Source organism: Channa argus, chromosome 4 (genome assembly GCF_033026475.1).
Source record: "Channa argus isolate prfri chromosome 4, Channa argus male v1.0, whole genome shotgun sequence".
In the NCBI taxonomy this organism is placed as follows: Eukaryota; Metazoa; Chordata; class Actinopteri; order Anabantiformes; family Channidae; genus Channa; species Channa argus.
In genome coordinates, this window is record NC_090200.1 from 22935759 (window position 1) to 22955554 (window position 19796).

General features: G+C 39.6%; 1 protein-coding gene across 3 annotated transcripts in view; it reads left to right on the top strand.

The window, feature by feature from the left end:
* Positions 1-728: 728 nt before the first annotated feature.
* Positions 729-19796, top strand: part of ccnd2a (cyclin D2, a) — a 135167-nt gene continuing 116099 nt past the window's right edge. Inside the window, exon 1 of one of the 3 annotated variants that reach the window (XM_067501564.1) lies at positions 729-825. Coding sequence is in view for 1 of the 3 variants with exons in the window: in XM_067501563.1 (XP_067357664.1) it covers positions 4991-5011 (21 nt within the window). In the remaining 2 variants the exon portion in view is untranslated. Of the gene's footprint in view, positions 826-4975; positions 5012-19796 lie in introns of those variants that run through there. The other 2 variants (XM_067501562.1, XM_067501563.1) reach the window with 2 other exon arrangements.

The window sequence follows — 19796 nt, forward strand, 5'->3', positions numbered from 1 at the left end:
ATATATATATATATTCTTTACAAAATGTTTATATATTTTTTTTTATTTAATATTTTTTTTGTTCATGTGATTGCTCACAACACTGTTAATGTATGGCAGAAGGATGCACGATACCCAATTTGTATACATTGACAGACCATAAAAAGTAATAACAATTATTAATCTTACTTGTTTTGATTGCACAAGTCATTTACATTTATATTATTGCAGGAAAATTATCCGTGGAGGACTTGTGGCAGATTTCAATTAACTGAATATGTCAACAGAGACAGAGCTGATGGTATTCCCCAAGAATGTGTAACAGGTTTTAACATGTCTTTCTTTCTCTTGTAGGCTGCAGAAACCTGAAATTCCCTGGATAAATTAGATCTTTCAATCTTTCTTTATGTTCTCTTTTGTGGAAACGTGGGGGCCTTGTCAGAACTTGGAACTAGTATCTTGCTAATTAGGCCCGGCTGCCAGTAGTCACGTGTCCTGTTATCCTGCCTTGTTCCTGTGTCTGCAACTTTCCAAAGCGGCAAACGTGTGCTTCAAAAAGCTAAGGAAAGGGAAACAGTAGGCTGCATGTAGAGTGCTTCGCACTAGCTCGCCTCCTTCCCCATGTTGTGAAACTACTTGGAAGGCGGCGACGCAGGAAACAACATTTGAGACTCAGCCCGGTGACCGAGGTTTGGGGCGGCGACTAAATTTCACTCAGACCAATCGGAGTTCGCTGCGAAACTTTGTAAACAAGTCCTACACGCTGTTGTAAAGCTCATCTTCGGTGTTTACTGGCAAAAGGACGCGACTGTGCTGCAGCCGAGGGAGTCGAAAGTGCAAAAACAGGTGGGACACAGTTTCGTTTGGTTGCAGTTTGTGTGTGTGTGTGTGTGTGTGTGTGTGTGTGTGTGTGTGTGTGTGTGTGTGTGTGCGCGCGCGCGTGCCCTCGTGGCTCGTAGTAGTAGCGGTGCTGGCACAAAACAGCTGTCGTGTAGTGCTACAAGTGAAGAGTTAAAAGTTGAGGGGCCGTTTTTGTTATAAAACTACGGGAAACCTCGAGAAGCCTATGTGATAAAAGTCGTATCCTGTGTGTGTAACGTGACGTTAGATGATGCATCATGACTTACTGGATGACGACGCCACTTTACAGTAAAATGTCAAACTCTTGTCTCGAGTTCGCAGAAACGCACTGTAAGTGTCTGCTATGTTATTGTTTGCTCGATGTTTGGCTCTGACACCTTTTTATAGAATCATTAACTTGTTTGGCAAACGTGTTGAAAACGTGTTTATCAGTAAATTAAAGCTTAAATCGATAGTTAAGTGATGCTCGCTTCCACCACTGAGTCTGACACTGTCAAAAATATCATGCTTGTCCTGACACTTGTCTAACATCTTTATTCCCTTTGATTTACCAGGAAGCCATTATGTGTTGTTAGGTCGAATAAAGGCTTTAGAGAACTTGGTGGTTTAAATTTAACAAGTCCTTAGTTGAGTAATTTCAGTGATCAGTCTACTGATGGAGCAGAGTTCATTGTAAATCACTAAGCGTTTGCCCAATGACTGAATGAGACAGACCTGTTATTAGGCAGCTCGGCAGAAAATGTGTCAAAGTGGTGATAAGTGGATGCATCAAGAATTGCTTGGCCCGCTTTAAGTTTTAAACAAGAAAATGTGAAAATCCATAGACTCAGCAGGTAGATACTGACAGCAGAAAGTGTTCATGTTAAAGTGTTCAATTATGTTTTAAAAGCTCCTTACAGTTACAAGCTTGTTAATGACTGCAGTTTGATTTAAAATTTCAAGATTGTGCACTGCCTGGAATAGTATCTTTAACTCACAAACCCACTCACTCACACCCTAAAACTTTGTTTGTAGCTTCAGTAAATGACTGCTGAGTCCCAGTGGTGCTGGATGTGTACTACACTGTAAATGTGCCATAGTTTGTTGCCTGTTGTTTTACTGCTGTCTGAACAGCCTGCTATAGGCTACAAAGGGCTTAACTTTAAACGGATGTGGGCACAACTTTCATTGTGGAACGTCAACATCTGCATGCTCTGTGTTCCCTCAGCACACCCACCTCAGCTGAAGGAGGGGTTGAGGAAGAAGGGGGACGGACAAGTTTCCTGTAAGAGTGCCTTAGAAACTGAATTGGCTGAAGATTTGGCAGACTCTGACGTGGTGGTGTTTAGGGGGAGTAACTTTTTTAATGTGCAATCATGACTTTCTTCGCTGCAACTTCTCTGGAAATGTGTGACATTTCTTTTAGGCACATTTGTGGTTAGGACTTTTTGTTGAGTTTATTTAATCTCGTCTGTATTTCGTTGGTGGGTTTCTGTTTTGAAAAAATGCCTATTTCTCTTCCTGCACTTTCAGTAAAGTCGCCTCCAAAAGTCTTTGGACCGTAAAACACTTAGTGGAATATTTGCCTCTGTTATTGGCAGTTCCTAACTTTTGATACTGTTTTGGATGTGTAATGTCACTGCATCAAATAGGTTAAAATGTAAGCAGTGATTTGACTTTTAACTCGTTCAGCTCTTTTCTCGTAACTGACAATGTACAAGACATATTTAAAAGAGGACATTTATGAAAAATAGAAAAAATATCTTTACCTTGTCAGTCTAGACATTAATTGATGTGTGGCTCCAAAATGTTGATGCCCAGTTTTCACATAATCCTATAAACTAATGTAAATTCCTCCCTGGTTGCACTAAGAGACTTATTATGATTTAGTCCAAAATCATGAAAACAAGCAGCTGAAATACAAAAGAAAAAAAAGAAGTTACCTTCCTAAAAGCCTGCTCACGCCTCTTACTTTACTGATTGTGGTCTGGCAGGACTCAGTCGGTAAATGTGTGGGGGCGAAGGAAAGTTTTGTCTTTAACTTAGATATAGCAACACTATAGACAGAATGGACACTGTCATTTGTCTTTACAGCTGAATTTGTCAGAAACACTGGAGTTGCTTCTAAACCAACAAATAAAACCCATTGTTAAGTAACTTAAAGTCAGAAATTAGCAGCGCAGTTGTATGGTATTTAGTATCACACTTAGTATCGCAGGATTTGGAGTTCTGACAGATGGCAAGTCACATCACCGTGTAAAACCACCTCATACGTCACTGATCAGTCCAGCGCACATCAGGTTCAGCTGCTCCTCAGTGGTTGTTGACTTTGTAACAACAGCTGAGCTCTCAACATGTGGTTTTGCTTAATTTGCATGCCACTCAAACAGAAATGTTTTTCTGAGAGCAAATGTTTTTATGTGTGAACGTGTAAATTTTGCACTATTTTTATTTACTGTGAGTGTGTTACCACTTTTGGAGCTCAGAAAAAAACTGTTTTCAGTAATCTTAAATAGGGAGATGAAAATTGTTTGTTTTCCTGTTGAGTTGCTCTCAAAGATAACCACCTTGCTGTCTTACATGAAATGCACAGACGTCATCATTTCCTGTCATAGTACCCAAATGCAAACAACAGAGACAGAACGTTCTGTTTTGCTGGTTTGAATTCTTTAAATGCGCAATACATTTGTGTTCAGAAGATGCTGTAATTTTAATGAGAGTAAGACACAGCTTTAGTGGCTTAATGTTGTTCATGTAACATCTCAGCAAATTTGTGCATATTTATCACATGACGAAAAACAAGACCGACTATAAGCAACACAACCTCATGTGTGGAGGGCAACAACCAAAACTGCGTTTATTAGTGCAGTCAATGTCTTTCTGCATTCAGCATCAGCAAAGTTGCAGTTGTGTTGGTGGGTGTGTGAGTGACTTAAGTAGTAACAGAGTGTTATTTGTAAAGAAATATTTTAGTGATAAACATCAGTTGTTGCTTATGTAAATTACATCATTTTGTATATCTGCTTGTAGTGATGAGTCACTTGAGTATCAAACTGATTAGAAATGATTACTCATCTTGTAGTATCTAGTACGTGTATGCAGCACACACTTCTCTGTTTTATATGCCAATATCAGAGTAATGTTGCATTCTTCATCCAAGGCGTACAAAAGATGATACAAGTAAGAAAGACCTTTTTTATTCAAAAGTCAACCTTAAAAAAAATAGAAACTTGGCACCCAAAGCTGTTGTTTTTGTTTGTTGGTTTTGTTTTTTTGCCATTGTCCAGCTAAGTGTGAGATCTGGGGTTGAGCATGTAGCCTTCCTATAGGATGCTAAGAGCACTGACAACAGTAAATAAATGTGTCAGTCTCTGTGAGGAACTTATAGACAAAGTTGAAAATGAAACTGCTATTAAATGGCTCAGTACTGGCATGTTTTTTTAGTGCAGCAGCAGGAGAAGGTGGAGGAGGAGTCAGAGTGTCAGATTGGATGTGTCTACTATAGAATTGGACCAGGATCAACTATGACTCTCTGCAGCTGCTCTGGAGGAAGAACATCCTGGCTTGGTAATTCTGATGATGCCAGCTTACATACTTTAGAAATGCACTTATATAGGTTACACATTAAACCAGCCATGTAAAGGGAACTGACTGCATCCTATTTTATGGTAATTCCTATATATATTTTTTGCTGTTTGTGTGCTTTGTGTACATATTCAATAATGCTGTTAAAAGTTGGCTTTCACATTCGATGCAATTGAGCACTAGTAATGACAAAAATCTAATACACGCTAAATATTAAGTTTGTATAGATTTATATGCAACATTATTGCTTGGCTCCACAAATGTCAACTAGAAAAAAATGACAGCGTGCCTTCTTCCTTTATCTATAATAATACATCTATAAATAATTATATATATATATAATATCTATGAGCAGGCAATGTGTGCTTCTGCCTGATGCTGATGTGTGTTGTGTGGTCACTGAAGTATAAATATATTGTTTGTTTGTTTGTTTTTCTGTTTTGCATTCAAAGTTTGTTGGTAGGTGGTAAAGTTAGTCAGACATCTCAGCTGTTTTAAGGTGCATCTTCTTCTCTGATAGATATAACAGCTGCTGATATTGCAAGGTTGTGCGGTTGAAAATTCCCCAGAGTGCCTACGTCAAGGCATGTCGATGCATTTCCCAAAGGTACTCTTACAGTTGTTGTGTCATGAAATCTGCGGTGTTTATTTTCTTGTACTTTTAAGCGGTAGGCAGTGCCACCTCTCTTGAACACACTTTTTTCCCTTATCTTGCAAATGATCTCTGCATCCGTTTTGTACAGTACATACACCTATGTAGTCAGATACAGTGATACAGACACAGAGAGTAGGGGCTCAGCAAAACTGTCCCTTTTTGGTTTTTTAGAAAGTCAATTCTACCTGTTTACAATGCAGTTGTATGGCTGTATTGTTACAATAAAAACATCAAGACTAGATAATCGACTCATGCCGTAATTTTCTCATCATATGTGTTTCCTCTAAAGATATTTTGCTACTATATTTTGTTTTTTCAAGAAATGTTTATTGGCAAAGATTTTAAAGTCACAATACAGTGATTCACTATTGAATGTGATAACCAAGTAGTAGAACAGCGGTGGTTTTTAACTTCATTGCAGCACGTTCCCTTTGTGCTATCTGGGCTCTCTTTCTGCTGTTTTAACTTGTTTGTTCAGTCCTTTGTGTGAGAGGAATTAATGTAGCAATGTTGTTTATTCAGGTGTTAGGTCATAAATGGTAGAAGTCTGACCTCTAATGGTCAGGAAAAGTTCTGCATAAGTGAGTCATTCATCATCTGCAAAATGTAATGAGTAACATGTGACGTAGCAGGCACTGTTGCCTCACAAAATGTGTGTGGTTAAGAACATATATCCGCTGTGATTGATTGACATATTGACTTGCAACGCTTAATTGTGATTTACTATTCTAACACTTAAGTGAAATTGCATTGAATTCTCCTCATTTTAAAGCAAAACATAATCACAGTTGTGTTTTATGCAGTGATTATTTACTATAAATGTAATCATTGGTGTTTCGTTTCAATTGTGATTTAAGTTGCATAATATTATTAAATTTATTGGTAAAATATGTGCTTTTTTTGAAGTGTGTGTGTGTGTGTGTGTGTGTGTGTGTGTATCTATCTATATATCTAATAAAAAGAAAAAATATATATATAATTATTTATTATATTTATTATACCTTGAATTAATTATTAGCAAGGGATGTATAAAAATGTAATTCATAAACTCACATTGCATATTTAATATAGCTCGAAGACACAGATTTATTTTAGATGTCACTAATAGTAACATGACAAACATTTTATAATTGGGTGGTCATAGCTAAGAATGCATGGAAAAATTGCCCCTTAATGCTTATGACACTCTTGGATGCTATTCTCATACATTACCACTAGAGAGCAGGAACGTCATGCCAATGAAATTAAAAACTGATGGTTCCGGTACAGCATAGTCAATAAAAGTGTAATGTATGTTTCAGAGCATCACTCAGCTTATAGGCATACGCAGAAGGGGGTTTTACTAAGGCAATTAAATTACAAAAACAACTTTTTCCTCTAACAATTTTACAGTATTTTAAGAAAAATAAACATATTTTAACTCATGAAGCCATGGTGTCTTAACTCAATTGGCCATACAAGTCTTATTATTTTATTTTATAACATATGGTTTATGGCATTTTGAATGTAGCTGCCAGCTACCATAGCATTACCATCAGATAACGGATATGTAAGATGGAAGAGCTGCAGCTAAGAGCGAGAACAGAGCCAACAAGTTACAGTAGCTTCCCTGCTTAGGTCTGCTGAACGCTGAAATCAGGCTACAGGCTACATAGACTTCTATAGCCCCTTTTATACCAAAATCATATCTCAACATAGATGTGTATACTAGAATCAAACCAATGTAGGATGTGTTCCAGAGAGTGAGGGTAAATATGGATTAGTTGTGAATGCTGTGAGTGCTTGTATCTGTGTGTTTCGAAAAGAGAGAGACACATTCATAGAGTTAGAGAGAGAGAGAGGGAAAAGAAGTCCACTGATAAAAAGGTAAAAGAGGCCAATTAGAGACAGAGAGCCGTATTCAGAATGCCGATATACTGTAGGAAGGATGTAGGATTTTGAAACTCAGAGTGAAATCCCATGGTGAAAAGAACTGAGCCATATTGTCGCCTGTTGTTATTCCTTCATTTTGTGCTCTGAATCTCCTTGTGTAATTTGGTGAATGGCTCAGGATGCTTGGGAGTCACTCAGAGGTTAGTGGCTTCTGAACGTTTTTCTGGTGTATGTTAATTGAAAGTAAACTTCCTTAGATGGACAGTTTTAGTGAAAAGTGACCATTGTATAGTTTTAGCAACATACATGGATGCTGACCCCTAATCGAAATTGTATTATCACATGTAAACTGAAAGACTGAATATAGTCTCATCACAACACTGAACACACAGTGTGTGGAAGTACAAGAGGAGAAACAATCAGAGTTCTCTAGCTAACTGTATTTATCCAGGCTTGTGGAGGAGGCCTCTCACTGGGCCGCCTCAGTCCACCTCCAAGCCCCCGCTGGCTCCAGCCTCTGTTGATCTAGACATTGTGGACTATTTTCAACCCCAGGGTCATGGTGGAAGCTGTGTTTAGCTGGCCAGCTATGTGTTTCTTCCTCAAAACTCTGTGTTATGTATGTGTAGGTGGGAACACATGTCAGTGTCAATGAAAGTCAAAATCTGAATAGAATCACTGTTTTTAGTATATTACCGTAGAAGAATGAGTTTGGCCTCTTTACGCTTGATACACTACTAGACAGTTATACAGAGTAAGACTAGGGTTAAAAGATCAACAGCTTGTCCCTTCCGGGGTCGCACGTTGATTTGGCGTGAGTTTTTTTTAATGCCGGATGCCCTTCCTGCCAGGTGGTGTGGTATTCGAACGCCTGCCCTTCTGCGTCCCAACCCAATGTCCTACCACTAATCCATCAGGCCCCCACAGAGTAAGGTTATAGGTACACAATAACAAGTGCAGGACCACACATACTTAGTTCAGACACAGTTCAGACCATATGAAGTGTACTTGATGTACACACAGCAATTCTGAAAAATACTAGCATTGGCCACATTTGAACATTGGGCAGCTTTCATGCAATGTTATCTCTATGTACATAGTTTTAGTGTATGTGTGTGTCAGTGATTATCTACTATAAATTTAATAACTGGACTTTGAAAATACTCTTCACCTCCTGGTATTGAAGAAATTGCTCTTTTTTCCTGGGGGTAATTGGCCTTTCCACCCTCTAGCTGTCACATCAAGATGAATGACTTAATTTGTGAAGGCATGTGGCCCTAACCTGCCTAATTAGAACAAATAAATCCACCAGATTGGGTAAAGGTCACCCCCGAAGTGTTGCTACATGTACTGGCATATCAAGTCAATCCCCCTGATTGACTGTACAGCTGTGGTGTCTTTTTTGCCTGCTATATCTTGTACTTTCCTCTGGTGAATTATTGTCTTCAGCGTGTGTGTGTGTGTGTGTGTGTGTGTGTGTATGAGAGAGAGAGAGAGAGAATGTGTGTTTCATTATAATCAGACTGTATCTCTTTCTGTTTGTTTCACAGATTAAAGTTGCATTCTTCACCTAAATACTTTTTGTATCCCACACGTTTTCCCACACTTCAGTGATCATTTGTCTGTCTATGGACACTCCCCATGTGCCTTTTACTCAGCTTTGTCTTGCTGAGTAAGAGTCACAATTTTAATTCCTGTCATTATTTTCAATGTAGCTCAGTTGGTAAAGGCAGTCATCCACGAACCACAGGGTCAGTGGTTCGATCCCTGGCCCCAGCTATATGTCGAAGTGTCTCCGGGCAAGACACTGAACCCCTAACAACCCATTCCCCCAGCTGTGCAGTGCCGGTCCAAGACAGATAGAAATTGGGGAGGGTTGCGTCAGGAATGACATCCGGCGTAAAAACTGTGCCAAATCAACATACGGACAATGATCCGCTGTAGCGACCCTAAACTCACGGGATAAGCCGAAAGGCGAAAAAAAAAAAATTGTACTGAATAAAATGATATAGCCATAAAAAGAGGAATGTTTTATTTACTTCTGGAGTTACTTTGACGATTAATACTGCTCCACCGATACTGTATTTTGTAATGTAGCATTGAAACAGAAAGAATTTTTTTTCGCATATAGTAATTATTTTGTGAATATTGATATTAAAGGGTTTCAAAGATACTCTTGTGTAAAATAAGGGTTGAGGTTGACAAATCATTAGTATTAGCATTGTGTACTACTTTAAGTGTTTTTTTACTAATTTGCTGGCAGGTCTACCCATTCACTTCCAAATAACCCAAATTTTCAACCTGATTGAACAATAGAAAAATGGTGTGATCCAGCCGCCAGCTTCTCATCCTGGGTTTTAGGTGCCATCAAGCTGCCTCTTTGCATCTGAAACTCCTGTAAATAAATGATCCAGCCATCACATTGATCTGTGAGAGAGGAGACATCCACCTCTTATTCTTTAATCTAAAACACACAAAGTCACCCTCATCTCATCACCACCCTCCAGATATAAACCCATAAACTTTGAATTTAGTCCTGCACTATGCATAATGATGCCAGAAGTGTGCCCATCCAATATGCCACTGCGGTTGGCTCTAGGCTTACAGTACACTTGCTCATTTACAGTAACTTACAATCTCAGCCCCTTCCAACCTGTAAAGTGGAGCAAAGGTCAGCAAAGCTTTATTTGACACTGGTCTACATCCGTGTGTTTGTGTGTGTGTGTGTGTGTGTGTCTGCAAGTACTGTATGTGACGTGTCAGACAGACAAAGAAAAAGGAGAAAAGGTGAGCGCATGTGTGAGACATAATTGGGTACAGTGGAGTGGTACCCCGATAGGCCCCAGAATCCCCCAGAGTAGCACCCAGCATAGAGGAACAACTATGGCCTTTGTTGGTCACCCCGTGGATCTCACACACAGTTAATATAGACTTTTCCCACTGACTCTGCCAAGAGTCTGAAGTCATTTAATGAAGTGGCGGCTGAGTTTAGAAGGAGCCAGTGTGCTCGCTGCTTGCGCTGACAGAATGGAAAATGTCTGTGTTATGCAGCGTACAGCAAGTGACAAGAGGAGTGTGTTCTGATCCTCACCTCTCTACACACACACACACACGCACACACACACACACACACACACACACACATGCATGCATTAGGGAGACATGCACATTCAGATACAACAAAGCTTTATGAGGAGAGACATGCATTTGATCTGGATGGTTATGGCTGGTTCATTCAGGGATATATCATAGACTCAGACAGGTTTGTAAGCAGCTATGATTGTGTCTAATTATAGCAATGTCCCTGTACTGAACTCACAACTAAAATGTTGAGTTGGCATTTGATCTCTGCGAGTTTCATGTTTTTGTATGTGTAACAGTTAGTGTAACTATCTGGAATTAAAAAATCTAAACTTGTTGCACTCATGTTCTTTAAATGAGAAAGCATTTTTGTTTCCAAACTGCTTTGTAGCTATCCCTTTGTTTGGTCCATTTATTAGTGCAGAACCTCACCTTTCATGTCCATTTTCACAGTTGTCTATTTACTCACTCTTGCTATGAATGGACAGTATGTTTGTATGTATTTGGTCGCACTTCTATTCAAGTTCCTGTCTTTTCATCTATCTATGGGCAGCCTGTTTTGGTGTCCTATTGTGCAGCTGTCAGTTATTTTCAAAACACTTGAGTGTCATTTGCCTCAGATTCCATCTCTTTCAATTCTTTTTTCTTTTCTCTGGCTCTTCTAGTGTACATCTCATTGAGTGTGCATCAGTGGGCAGATTCATTCTTCTCTTCTTCTAAAAGCACGCTTCTTTTTGTCATATCAGCCATAAGCCTTCTTTTTTAATCCATGGACAATATGTTTTTGTCCATCCTCCTCCATCCTTTTCAGTTGAGAGTGCAGGGATTCTCTTTCTTTAACCCTTCTCTCTCTTCCTCTCTCTCTCTGAGGGCATCTGGGAGGACCCCTGAGTGTTGTGCTTCTATTGAAACCCAATTGTTTGCCTTTAATGAACCATGGTGAAAGATAACAGAAATGTAGTAATTCATGCGGGCCTCAGTGAAGAGCACGTGGCTAGTGGTTGGCCCAGGCCGTGATAGCCTCCTGCACGGCTCCCAGAACAATACATTGGCCATGCCAGCACCACTTGCTCTGCTCTGGTCCAGCAATCTTGATGTTCTGTCCTCTCAGTGCTATTCAGAATCACTTAACAGTGGAAAGCTGTCTGGGATCACGGACATGCCAGAGCATCTCTTTGGGAACTGTCTCTGTGGACCCACTGTCTTCTTGGAATTCCTTCATTCTGTTCTCCTCCTCTCTCATTTTATGTCTGGACTGTCTTTTTAGGCTTTTGACCCATAGTTGAGTTTGTCACATGAGGCCTAACACTAGCAATGTCTTATTGCTGCATAATATTTCTCCTCATTTGTTCTAATTGTGTTTCTTTGCCCAGTACGTTAAATGATGGTTTCAAGAACTCATTGAAGTTTTATGCTCTTTATTTATCCTGAGAAAGTTAAAACAACTGACTTAACTATTTACCAGAAATGGCCTGTTTCATATTCGGGCAATACCACACACTTTGGAGCTGCAGCCTCCTAATTTTAAGCACTCTGATTAGACAGCATAGTAGGAATGTCTTGCTCAAAGGCACATTGACAGACAATATCCAGAGCTTTTGTCATTCCCACCAGAGTTTTCCACTCACTTCAGGGATTTGAACTAGTGTTGCCCCTTTGGTCATAAGACTTCTTCTTCTTCTTCTTCTGTACCTGTTTCTTGGCATGGCCCTGCTTAAGCGCCCACTTTTTTGGGAGTTATGCTTTGCTTGTGACACTGGCAATCAAGTAATTTAAACTTGTGAAAAATGTGAAGTATTTATTTTGTGACAAGAGACGGACTCTGACCCAGACCATGTTACAACTTATTCTGTAATTTTGCTCAAGGAATCCAAACCAATAACCCCCCAGAAAATTTAGGATACTGTATTATTTAGGCAGAGCATGTACCCATGTATTTGAATTTAAGTTTTAACATTTTGATTGCCGCTTGTCTGCTTTAAGGTTGTTCTGTCCTTTGACAAATTATGTGGTGTGGATGTTGGTGGTGGAAGATGGCAGTGGAGACAGGGAGAATGAACAGAGACTCAATTGATGCTCCAGACAGGCAGCTAAGGCTTTGGACCAGAGAGAGTGTGTGTGTGTGTGTGTGTGTGTGTGTAAATTCCAGTGTATAAGCTCCTATGTGCATGTTGGCTTTCTTGAATGCTGCTGTGCTAGTTTTGTAAGTGAAAATAACAATAGTGCAATTGAGAACAACTTTAACACAATTACTCTTAAAGCAGTACCACAGCAAACAAAAACACATTCTAGCTACACTCTCATACAGTATGTACCAAAGCTTGGTACTCAGTACAAAGACAAAATACTATAATATCCTAATTATTCAGACTTGTCCTGAAATGGTTTTCCATGGCTAAAACAAACAAACAAAAAAGCACGTGCATCAGATCCAGGGACAACTCCATGTTTGTGTGAATGAATCAAAGCTCTGTGTTAATAGACAAGTTGAATTATTTGTGATAATGACAATGTACTATATTGGATAAGAATAGACCTAAAGATGATTTGATGGACATTGTGAATTTGTTGGTGTGTACAGTCCATCTGTAAAGTAATCCACTTAATGCAATTGGTTTTAAAAATGTTAAACAGTATTGGAGCTTATGGATGGAAGTGTTGTAAAAAAAAAAAAAATTCTGCATACAAAAGACGAAGAGTTGACAGCTGGGCTGTCAGCTTTGTGGATGTTACTTTAGATACACTTTTTGTATATGTAACGTATCTCAATGCAAGGCCCACCTGATCTGGAAGGAATCACACTATTGAATAGGTGGTCTTTAGCCCCTATCAACTTAAATTATGGTTCACTATGCAACCTTCTACTTCAGGTTCAGTATGTTCTTATAATGCAGGCTCACAATCTACTTAGGTTTAGGGACTGAATAGATGATTTTAGGTTTAGGAACAAAAACATCAGCATTAGGTTTAGAGAGAATTGTGAGGACTGAAGTACAAAAGTCTACTTTCATGTTGAGGTGGGAGATGAACTGCTGTCTCCACCTTCAAAGTCTTGATCACATTGTTTAAAATACATCACCAACTGTCCAAGGTAGGTTGGAGAAGGAAAACTGTCTGTGCTTGAATGCTGTTTTAAGATATTAGCAATGACAAATGTAAAGTCCAATGCAAGCTCTGCTCTTAAGGTCTTAAGATTTTAAACATGTCTAATATTTGCAATTGACATCTGCAACAACTGAGGGAGATCTCCAGAAACTGGAAATTTATCTAAAGTTTTCTGGTTTTTACAGAAGTTATTTCACCTCCATTTTTCTTCCTCTATATCCAGGATTTTACAAATCTTTTTTTCATCTTTCTTTCTTCTTTTTAGCAAAGGTTATATTTGTTATATTTGTATATTTGGCTATATTAGTTTTTTCAAAAAAACGTGCAAGATTTCCTACTTGTTTTCTAAGGATTTGAAGGGTTGTCTACCTTAGAACTTCTAGCTGGCAGAGAATAGAAATATGTGACAGCTGGTGGAAACAGTGTGAAATGTCCAGTCTTCTTATTTTCAGGTGCTTCCCCGCTACTTGTTGGACCAGGAGTGTCAGGTAGTGTTTTCCATCAGTGTAAATGCATAGTGAATCGATGTTGACTTTTCTGTCCAGCAAGTTACTAGAAGCAAATCAGTTTAGTACTCATATAAGTACTTGGTTTTGGCAAGTACTAATTCGTACGAACCTGATATTACTGTATAAAAGTAGTATCAGGACATCACTACTTATTATAACTCTCTGTCTCATTTCTAGAAGGCACCAAGCTATGTAACTAATGAACCAAAACTATGGGCTGACAAGTACTTGAAAATGCCAGATGTGACAACAGTCTAATAATCTGCAAGGCCAGACACCATGCAAAGAAAAAGGACACGGAACATTTTCACAGTGCCTGTGTGTGTCATATGGTGGTGGTGGTGGGCTTAGATTTTCGTAAAGCTTTATAAAGCTTGTGTTTAGAAATGCCATACAACGTTCAACCCCACCTTCAGAGAAATGGACAGACAGTGGAGAAAGAATAAAACTGAAGGGAAGAGAGTCCTGCTGTAAGCGTGCTTCAAGTGTGCCAGTCCACCAGTTTGGTGGTCCTCCTCTGAAGGTTGTTAATTAGTGCAGAATGTAGACTACAGTTCCACTGCCAACTCTGATGAAAAGAGGAAAGGGAGAGAGAGGGAAAGCTGTGTAGCTGCCAAAAAAGAGGAATTTGTGATAGGTTGAGAGTGGCTCTAAATGCTAGAGCAAAGCTAGATTTCCAGAGTTCCTGCTTCCTGACCCTTGTGTTTGCTGCAGGGCCCATGAGCAGAAAAGTCAGACATAGCAGTACAAAGAACGAATAGCAATAAATGCTATCAGAATTTGCGGTAATTGGACATAGGGAAGGGGAGTTGTGGGTTTAATTTTAGGTTTGCATTACATCCATAACAGAAATACCTTCTGTTATCCTTGTACTGAGGTGATCTCCCTTCTCATTCTCAAGATTCGATATAATGTGGCAGAGCCATATGTAAACCCTGGGAGCTATAGACTGCAGTGCTGCACTTCATTACAAATCCCATATAATATACATTATACTGTCAAGGAAGAAGCTGGGCATGTTATAGGACAGTTTTGAAAAGTTAGAGAGGACTAAAGCTGCTTAGGAAACAAAAAAACTGTATATTGGGCAAACATCCATCTCGCTTTAACAAAAGATTCCTCAACCCACCCTCATTTTCAGGCTTTACCCAAGGAAATGAATGCTTAATCTTGTGGTTTGTTAGTTCTTTTTTGTAATGTTGAAGCATAACTCCATGCAGGAGGATGTTCAAAAGGTCTTAAATCCTTTTAAAGATATTGCTCAATATTCAGTCAGGTGTTGCTTTGCAGATATGCCATATGAATGGCTATAGATTAAGTCTGGTCCCAGCTCAGTGTGGCTTCATTCAGCCCATTCACACACAACGTTCATACAAGCAAGTCTTAAGATAAACACACACAGCAACACAAAAGAAAAAAACAACATCCCTGTCTGTCCAATCTAAACCAGTCTCTGAATGTATGTCACACCCTGTAAAGCACTAACACCTTGACAAATAAAATAGAATCAAGAAGGATTATGGACTATCTAAGCAATGCAAGGCTTCACAAAGGTGCTCTTTAGGATCATGGGCGACACATGTGAGGACTGGCTGACTACTGTAAAAGGTCATTATCCAAATGTACCAGTGTGTCACTACAATTATTCACCCAACCACACTCCACACACACACACACACACACACACACTGTCTTCACCAGAGTACAGATCCTGGGAGTGGAGAAGTTAGATGGAAAACACCATTATGTCATCTGACTTGCACCCTCCCTGACTGGCCACACTGTGGTGCTTTGTGTGCAGCAGACAGAGAAGCAGGAAGTGTAGACTGATGGTGGATGAAGTGTTTGCTGCTTTACTGTATGTCATATAGATGTACAGAAATGCAGAACTGCAACCGACAATTATAATCATTAGGTACTTCTCTTTAAATGGCTTTTTTGCTAACTGATGTAATCATTTAGTCTATAAACTGTAAACCGTTAAAAAAATTACAATCCCAACTTTTTAAATGCCTTAGGAGTGTTTAAAATTACCCAATCAACATTACAACAATTAAGTTTCTGTTTAAGTTATTGCATAATGTGTACAGTAAGAGTGATGGTTTCATCATGGTACAACGCTGCATTTAAATTAAAAAGTTAATGATAAGCCATTGAGAACCTGTTTGTTGTGTTTATAAAACAGAAACCTGTAATTATTTTCCATCTCTCCCTCTCACTTGGTCTCTATCTTTCTGGTTTGCCTCCTAACATCTGCTCCCAGCCAGCCACCTGTCTGCTGTCAAATGCAATATTAATGCACACAATACACTTGTTAATTATTTCCCTTGAATAAAATTATGTCAAGCCGAATATGTATAACAGGATTGTAAAGAAGCATTTAATTAGAGGTGATCAGTCTCTTTCTCCCTCCTTTCTTCTCTCTCCTCTTTCTTTCTTTCTCTCTGTCCAAATGCCATTTCTCGGGTCTTTCTGTTAACTGAAGTGGTGTGTGTGTGTGTGTGTGTGTGTGTGTGTCTCTCAGCGTGCCTCTATACACCAACTACAGCTTGTTTCCCAGGAGACACACAACTGCGTGTGCTGGGAGGGTGGCAAAGGGATGGTCGCGGGGGCGGATGGTTGGGATCGGGTGATGGAGGGGTGGCATGTTGAGCTGGGAATGGAAAGGCTGGGGTGGGAGGAGGCTGTCAAGGGGTGAAGTAATGAGAGGTGTTGTGGGAGGGGAGCTGCGGAGGGGGTGGCAGCGGAGCGAGGCGAGGCCAGGCGGGTGGCATGGCAGTGGGGCCTCCTTGTGTCCTCGTCCCTCTTGTCCCTCCTGGTCCCTTTTGCGGACAGCATCTGCAGCCTGCTTTACATGCAAAACACACCCTGCAGAGAGGGCGTCTACACATGGGGCTAAGGGGGCCAGAAGAAAAGCATTCCTGAGGCAGCGCTGGGAGAAAAGGGAGGGGGGTCTCTTCAGCAGCCTCTCTCTACCAGTGTCTCTCCCAGATGAAGCCATGGGGGATGCTGTAATAAGGGATGAGAGGATAAATTCACTGCAGATTATTTTGCTTTGGGCTTCAGCTCATTTCCATACAGTTAATGCTTTTGTTTTCTACCTGAAAAGAGCTCATTTTCAGTTACACAAGACTTGCTGACAACCCAACATCACAATCTTGTGCTTTCCTGTTTAGACTTGGTTCCAAATATTTGAAAAAAAGGATATGATTTATTGTATCTTTGAAGCAGTTTTCCTTTGCTTGATCACATTTTTAGAATATGAAACACTAGAACCTCACTATCTCATTATCTGACGGTCTCCTCTCTTACTAGAGGATAAAGTTGATTTAAAGCTGGACAATTCACAGTTGTCCCTTGTACCGGCAGTATTGTTAACAGAGGAAAAAACATTAATGGAGACCTGTGGGCTAAAATCTAATTATGTATTTTATTCCATGGCTTTCTCTTTTTCCCTTTTCCTTCCATTATATGTAGTGTTAAGTCACCACTGTGCTGCCCAGAACAATGTATTCAACACTAAACAGATGTCACGGCATGTGAGTCTTCTAATGCAGAGGACACTGTGTGTGTGTGTGTGTGTGTGTGTGTGTGTGTGTCCTCATGGGAATGCCACCTGCCAAGAAAAACAGGCACATGTACACACTTGACACACACCTGATATTTTCTAATATCACCTGATATATTCTACTATATTAACACTATAGTTATAACAACACAGCATTTACCTGCACATTAGTCACTATTTATTACTTTCAGGTGAGGTCACAGTATGCCAGACACTGCCTTTTTGATGCATTAGAGAAAATAGCACCAAGACTGTTCAAGGCTAATGTCCCACAGGCATTGTAGTCAGAGCTGGACTGTCATTTTGTGACTGCTTTCTATGGAGTCAGTCTCAGGTCAGCAAATGTCTTGGCTTTATGCACTCTGCCAGTGACTGAGGAGAGGTATAATTGACTCATTGTAGGGATTTGGGATACTCAAGTGACATTTTGTAGTGTTTCATCTGGCACAGGATAGGTTGTCTTTCTTTGTGGGCCCTGACAGGAAAATGAGAAGACATTTCAAATGTGGCTCTGGTGCCACTTGTCTTTGTCAGTCCACCCGTCTGCTGTGAGATGCCCTTTCATCTTGGCTTTTTAAAAAGTCTCACTGAACATGTCTTTATTAGTGTGCAACTTTACCATATTATACTCTAGACAGATAACTGTTTGATCTGTCATAGTACTTAAGGCCCAACAGGAAAAGTGAGTTCATCAAAGCAGGACCGGTCACAGTTTTACTCTTTTCTCACATTCATCTTCCCATGCGTCTACCCTTACATCCCTCTATATTTAGCTGTAGAAAATTAGCATGACGATGGGATTCTTGGGTTGACTTCAGGCCTGTGAGCCACAAAATCTTCATAATCCATAATTGTGTTAAAAATGAACTTTTCCTCTCTTCTACTTTTCACTTTCTTTCATTCCTTTCTTCTCAATTTCTCTTCCCTCCTTCAGCTCCCTCAGATAATATAGTACTCCACTATAAAGAGTGCTATAGCACATCTGAATCAAAGCTTAATGAATAACAATGTGTTGCCTTCCATTCCCAAATGAGTGACTGTCTCTCCTGTGACTTACAGTGTTGGTCTTTTCCATTCCCACAAAAGGACTCTTCCTCTTTTCTCTTTCAATCCTGTGGCAGAAGTCAATTGTGTAAGATTGCTTTCTTTGTGTAACTAGTGTGTGCAATAATAAACTGAGGAAATGAGTGCTATTGCCTCACTTAATGTTAACATTATACATATCAAGAGCTATATTGCTGCCAGTTCAGGTTTCAAAATGCAGACCATCACAAGCAGTAGTTTAGGGGGGAGATGAATGAGCTTTTCCCATGCTGTTATGTCTATCAAACTAGAATTTTGACCCCTGTCGGAATGAATGTGTGTTTTTATTGACTGTAGTGGAAATGTTCTCAATGATTCCCTTGACTTAATAAATGTAAAAACAATTCTTAAAGGGAATACCAGGAATGCATCTTAAGTTACTTAAGTTACTCAGCATGTTTGCCCGGATAGAAAATTCCAGCATTGTGTTGTTAAGTTTTTGTTTTTTGTTTTTTTGTCTACAACTCTCTCTTTTTTATGTCGAGTAAGGATCTTTGAATGCACACTTGTTTGGCCAATTTTTAATGGGACTACAGGTTCCATCAAGCTTGTTCAGAACATGCTTCCATTGATACTACAATTGATAATCAAACATAGGCATGTTTCATACATGCCTACCACAAAACATGATGGAAACATAGTTGCAGACAGTAGCAACAAGCAGAAGAAACTCCTTTTTTTGTATACTTTGGCTGAACAACATGGAAAAGTGAAGGAATTTGAACAGTATTTGTAACTGCTTCACATGAACAGTGACAAGGATGTCGAAATAAAACGTTACACACGTTCAGTGAGTGAAACAAGAACTTTACGTCGCCAAAATGGGCATGGACACATGGATGTGGAAACAATGAATTGGCTTTAGTGAAAGATGTACAGTGATCAGTTTTTGTCAGGCACAAACTATGTGCTCATAATATCGTGTTCATCCACATTTGGTGTAAGAAAGGCCCTACCTTTAGTTGGAACTCCTTCAAAGGTGTTTTTGCACTATCCAAAATAACACTTTTTAATGCATACTACACAAGCCGAGGTTGTGATTAGCCATTTACAGCTAAAGGTTTTGAATGCGCTGTAGGGAAGTCTGTGTATGAACACTCATGCTTGCATGACGCTTCTTTGCACATGTTCTGTGCAGCCTCCAAGAAGCTGCTGCAACCTCGGGAGCAACAGTTGCTGTAGCTGGTACTGCTGGGCTGACTGACTGATTGAATAGCTTACTGGTCCACTGCTGTGTTCCGGGCTAAAAGAGGAACTCCAGGAATCACCTTTTGTTTCCTCCTTCAGCACATATCTCAGATGCTTGTACACTAGAAAGCCTACATTTACAATATACATAATACATAATACAATTCATTTTCAATAAGAAAATTACTTTTGCCTCTTTTGCACTAGTAATGAAACCCTCTGTCATGCCCAGCTCCAGATGTTTAAGTTACTCTGAAGGAAGAGGCGAACCGTTGTATAATTACAAAGGTACACAATTAAGATTTTGGTTTTAAGAGTGGCTCTAATCTTA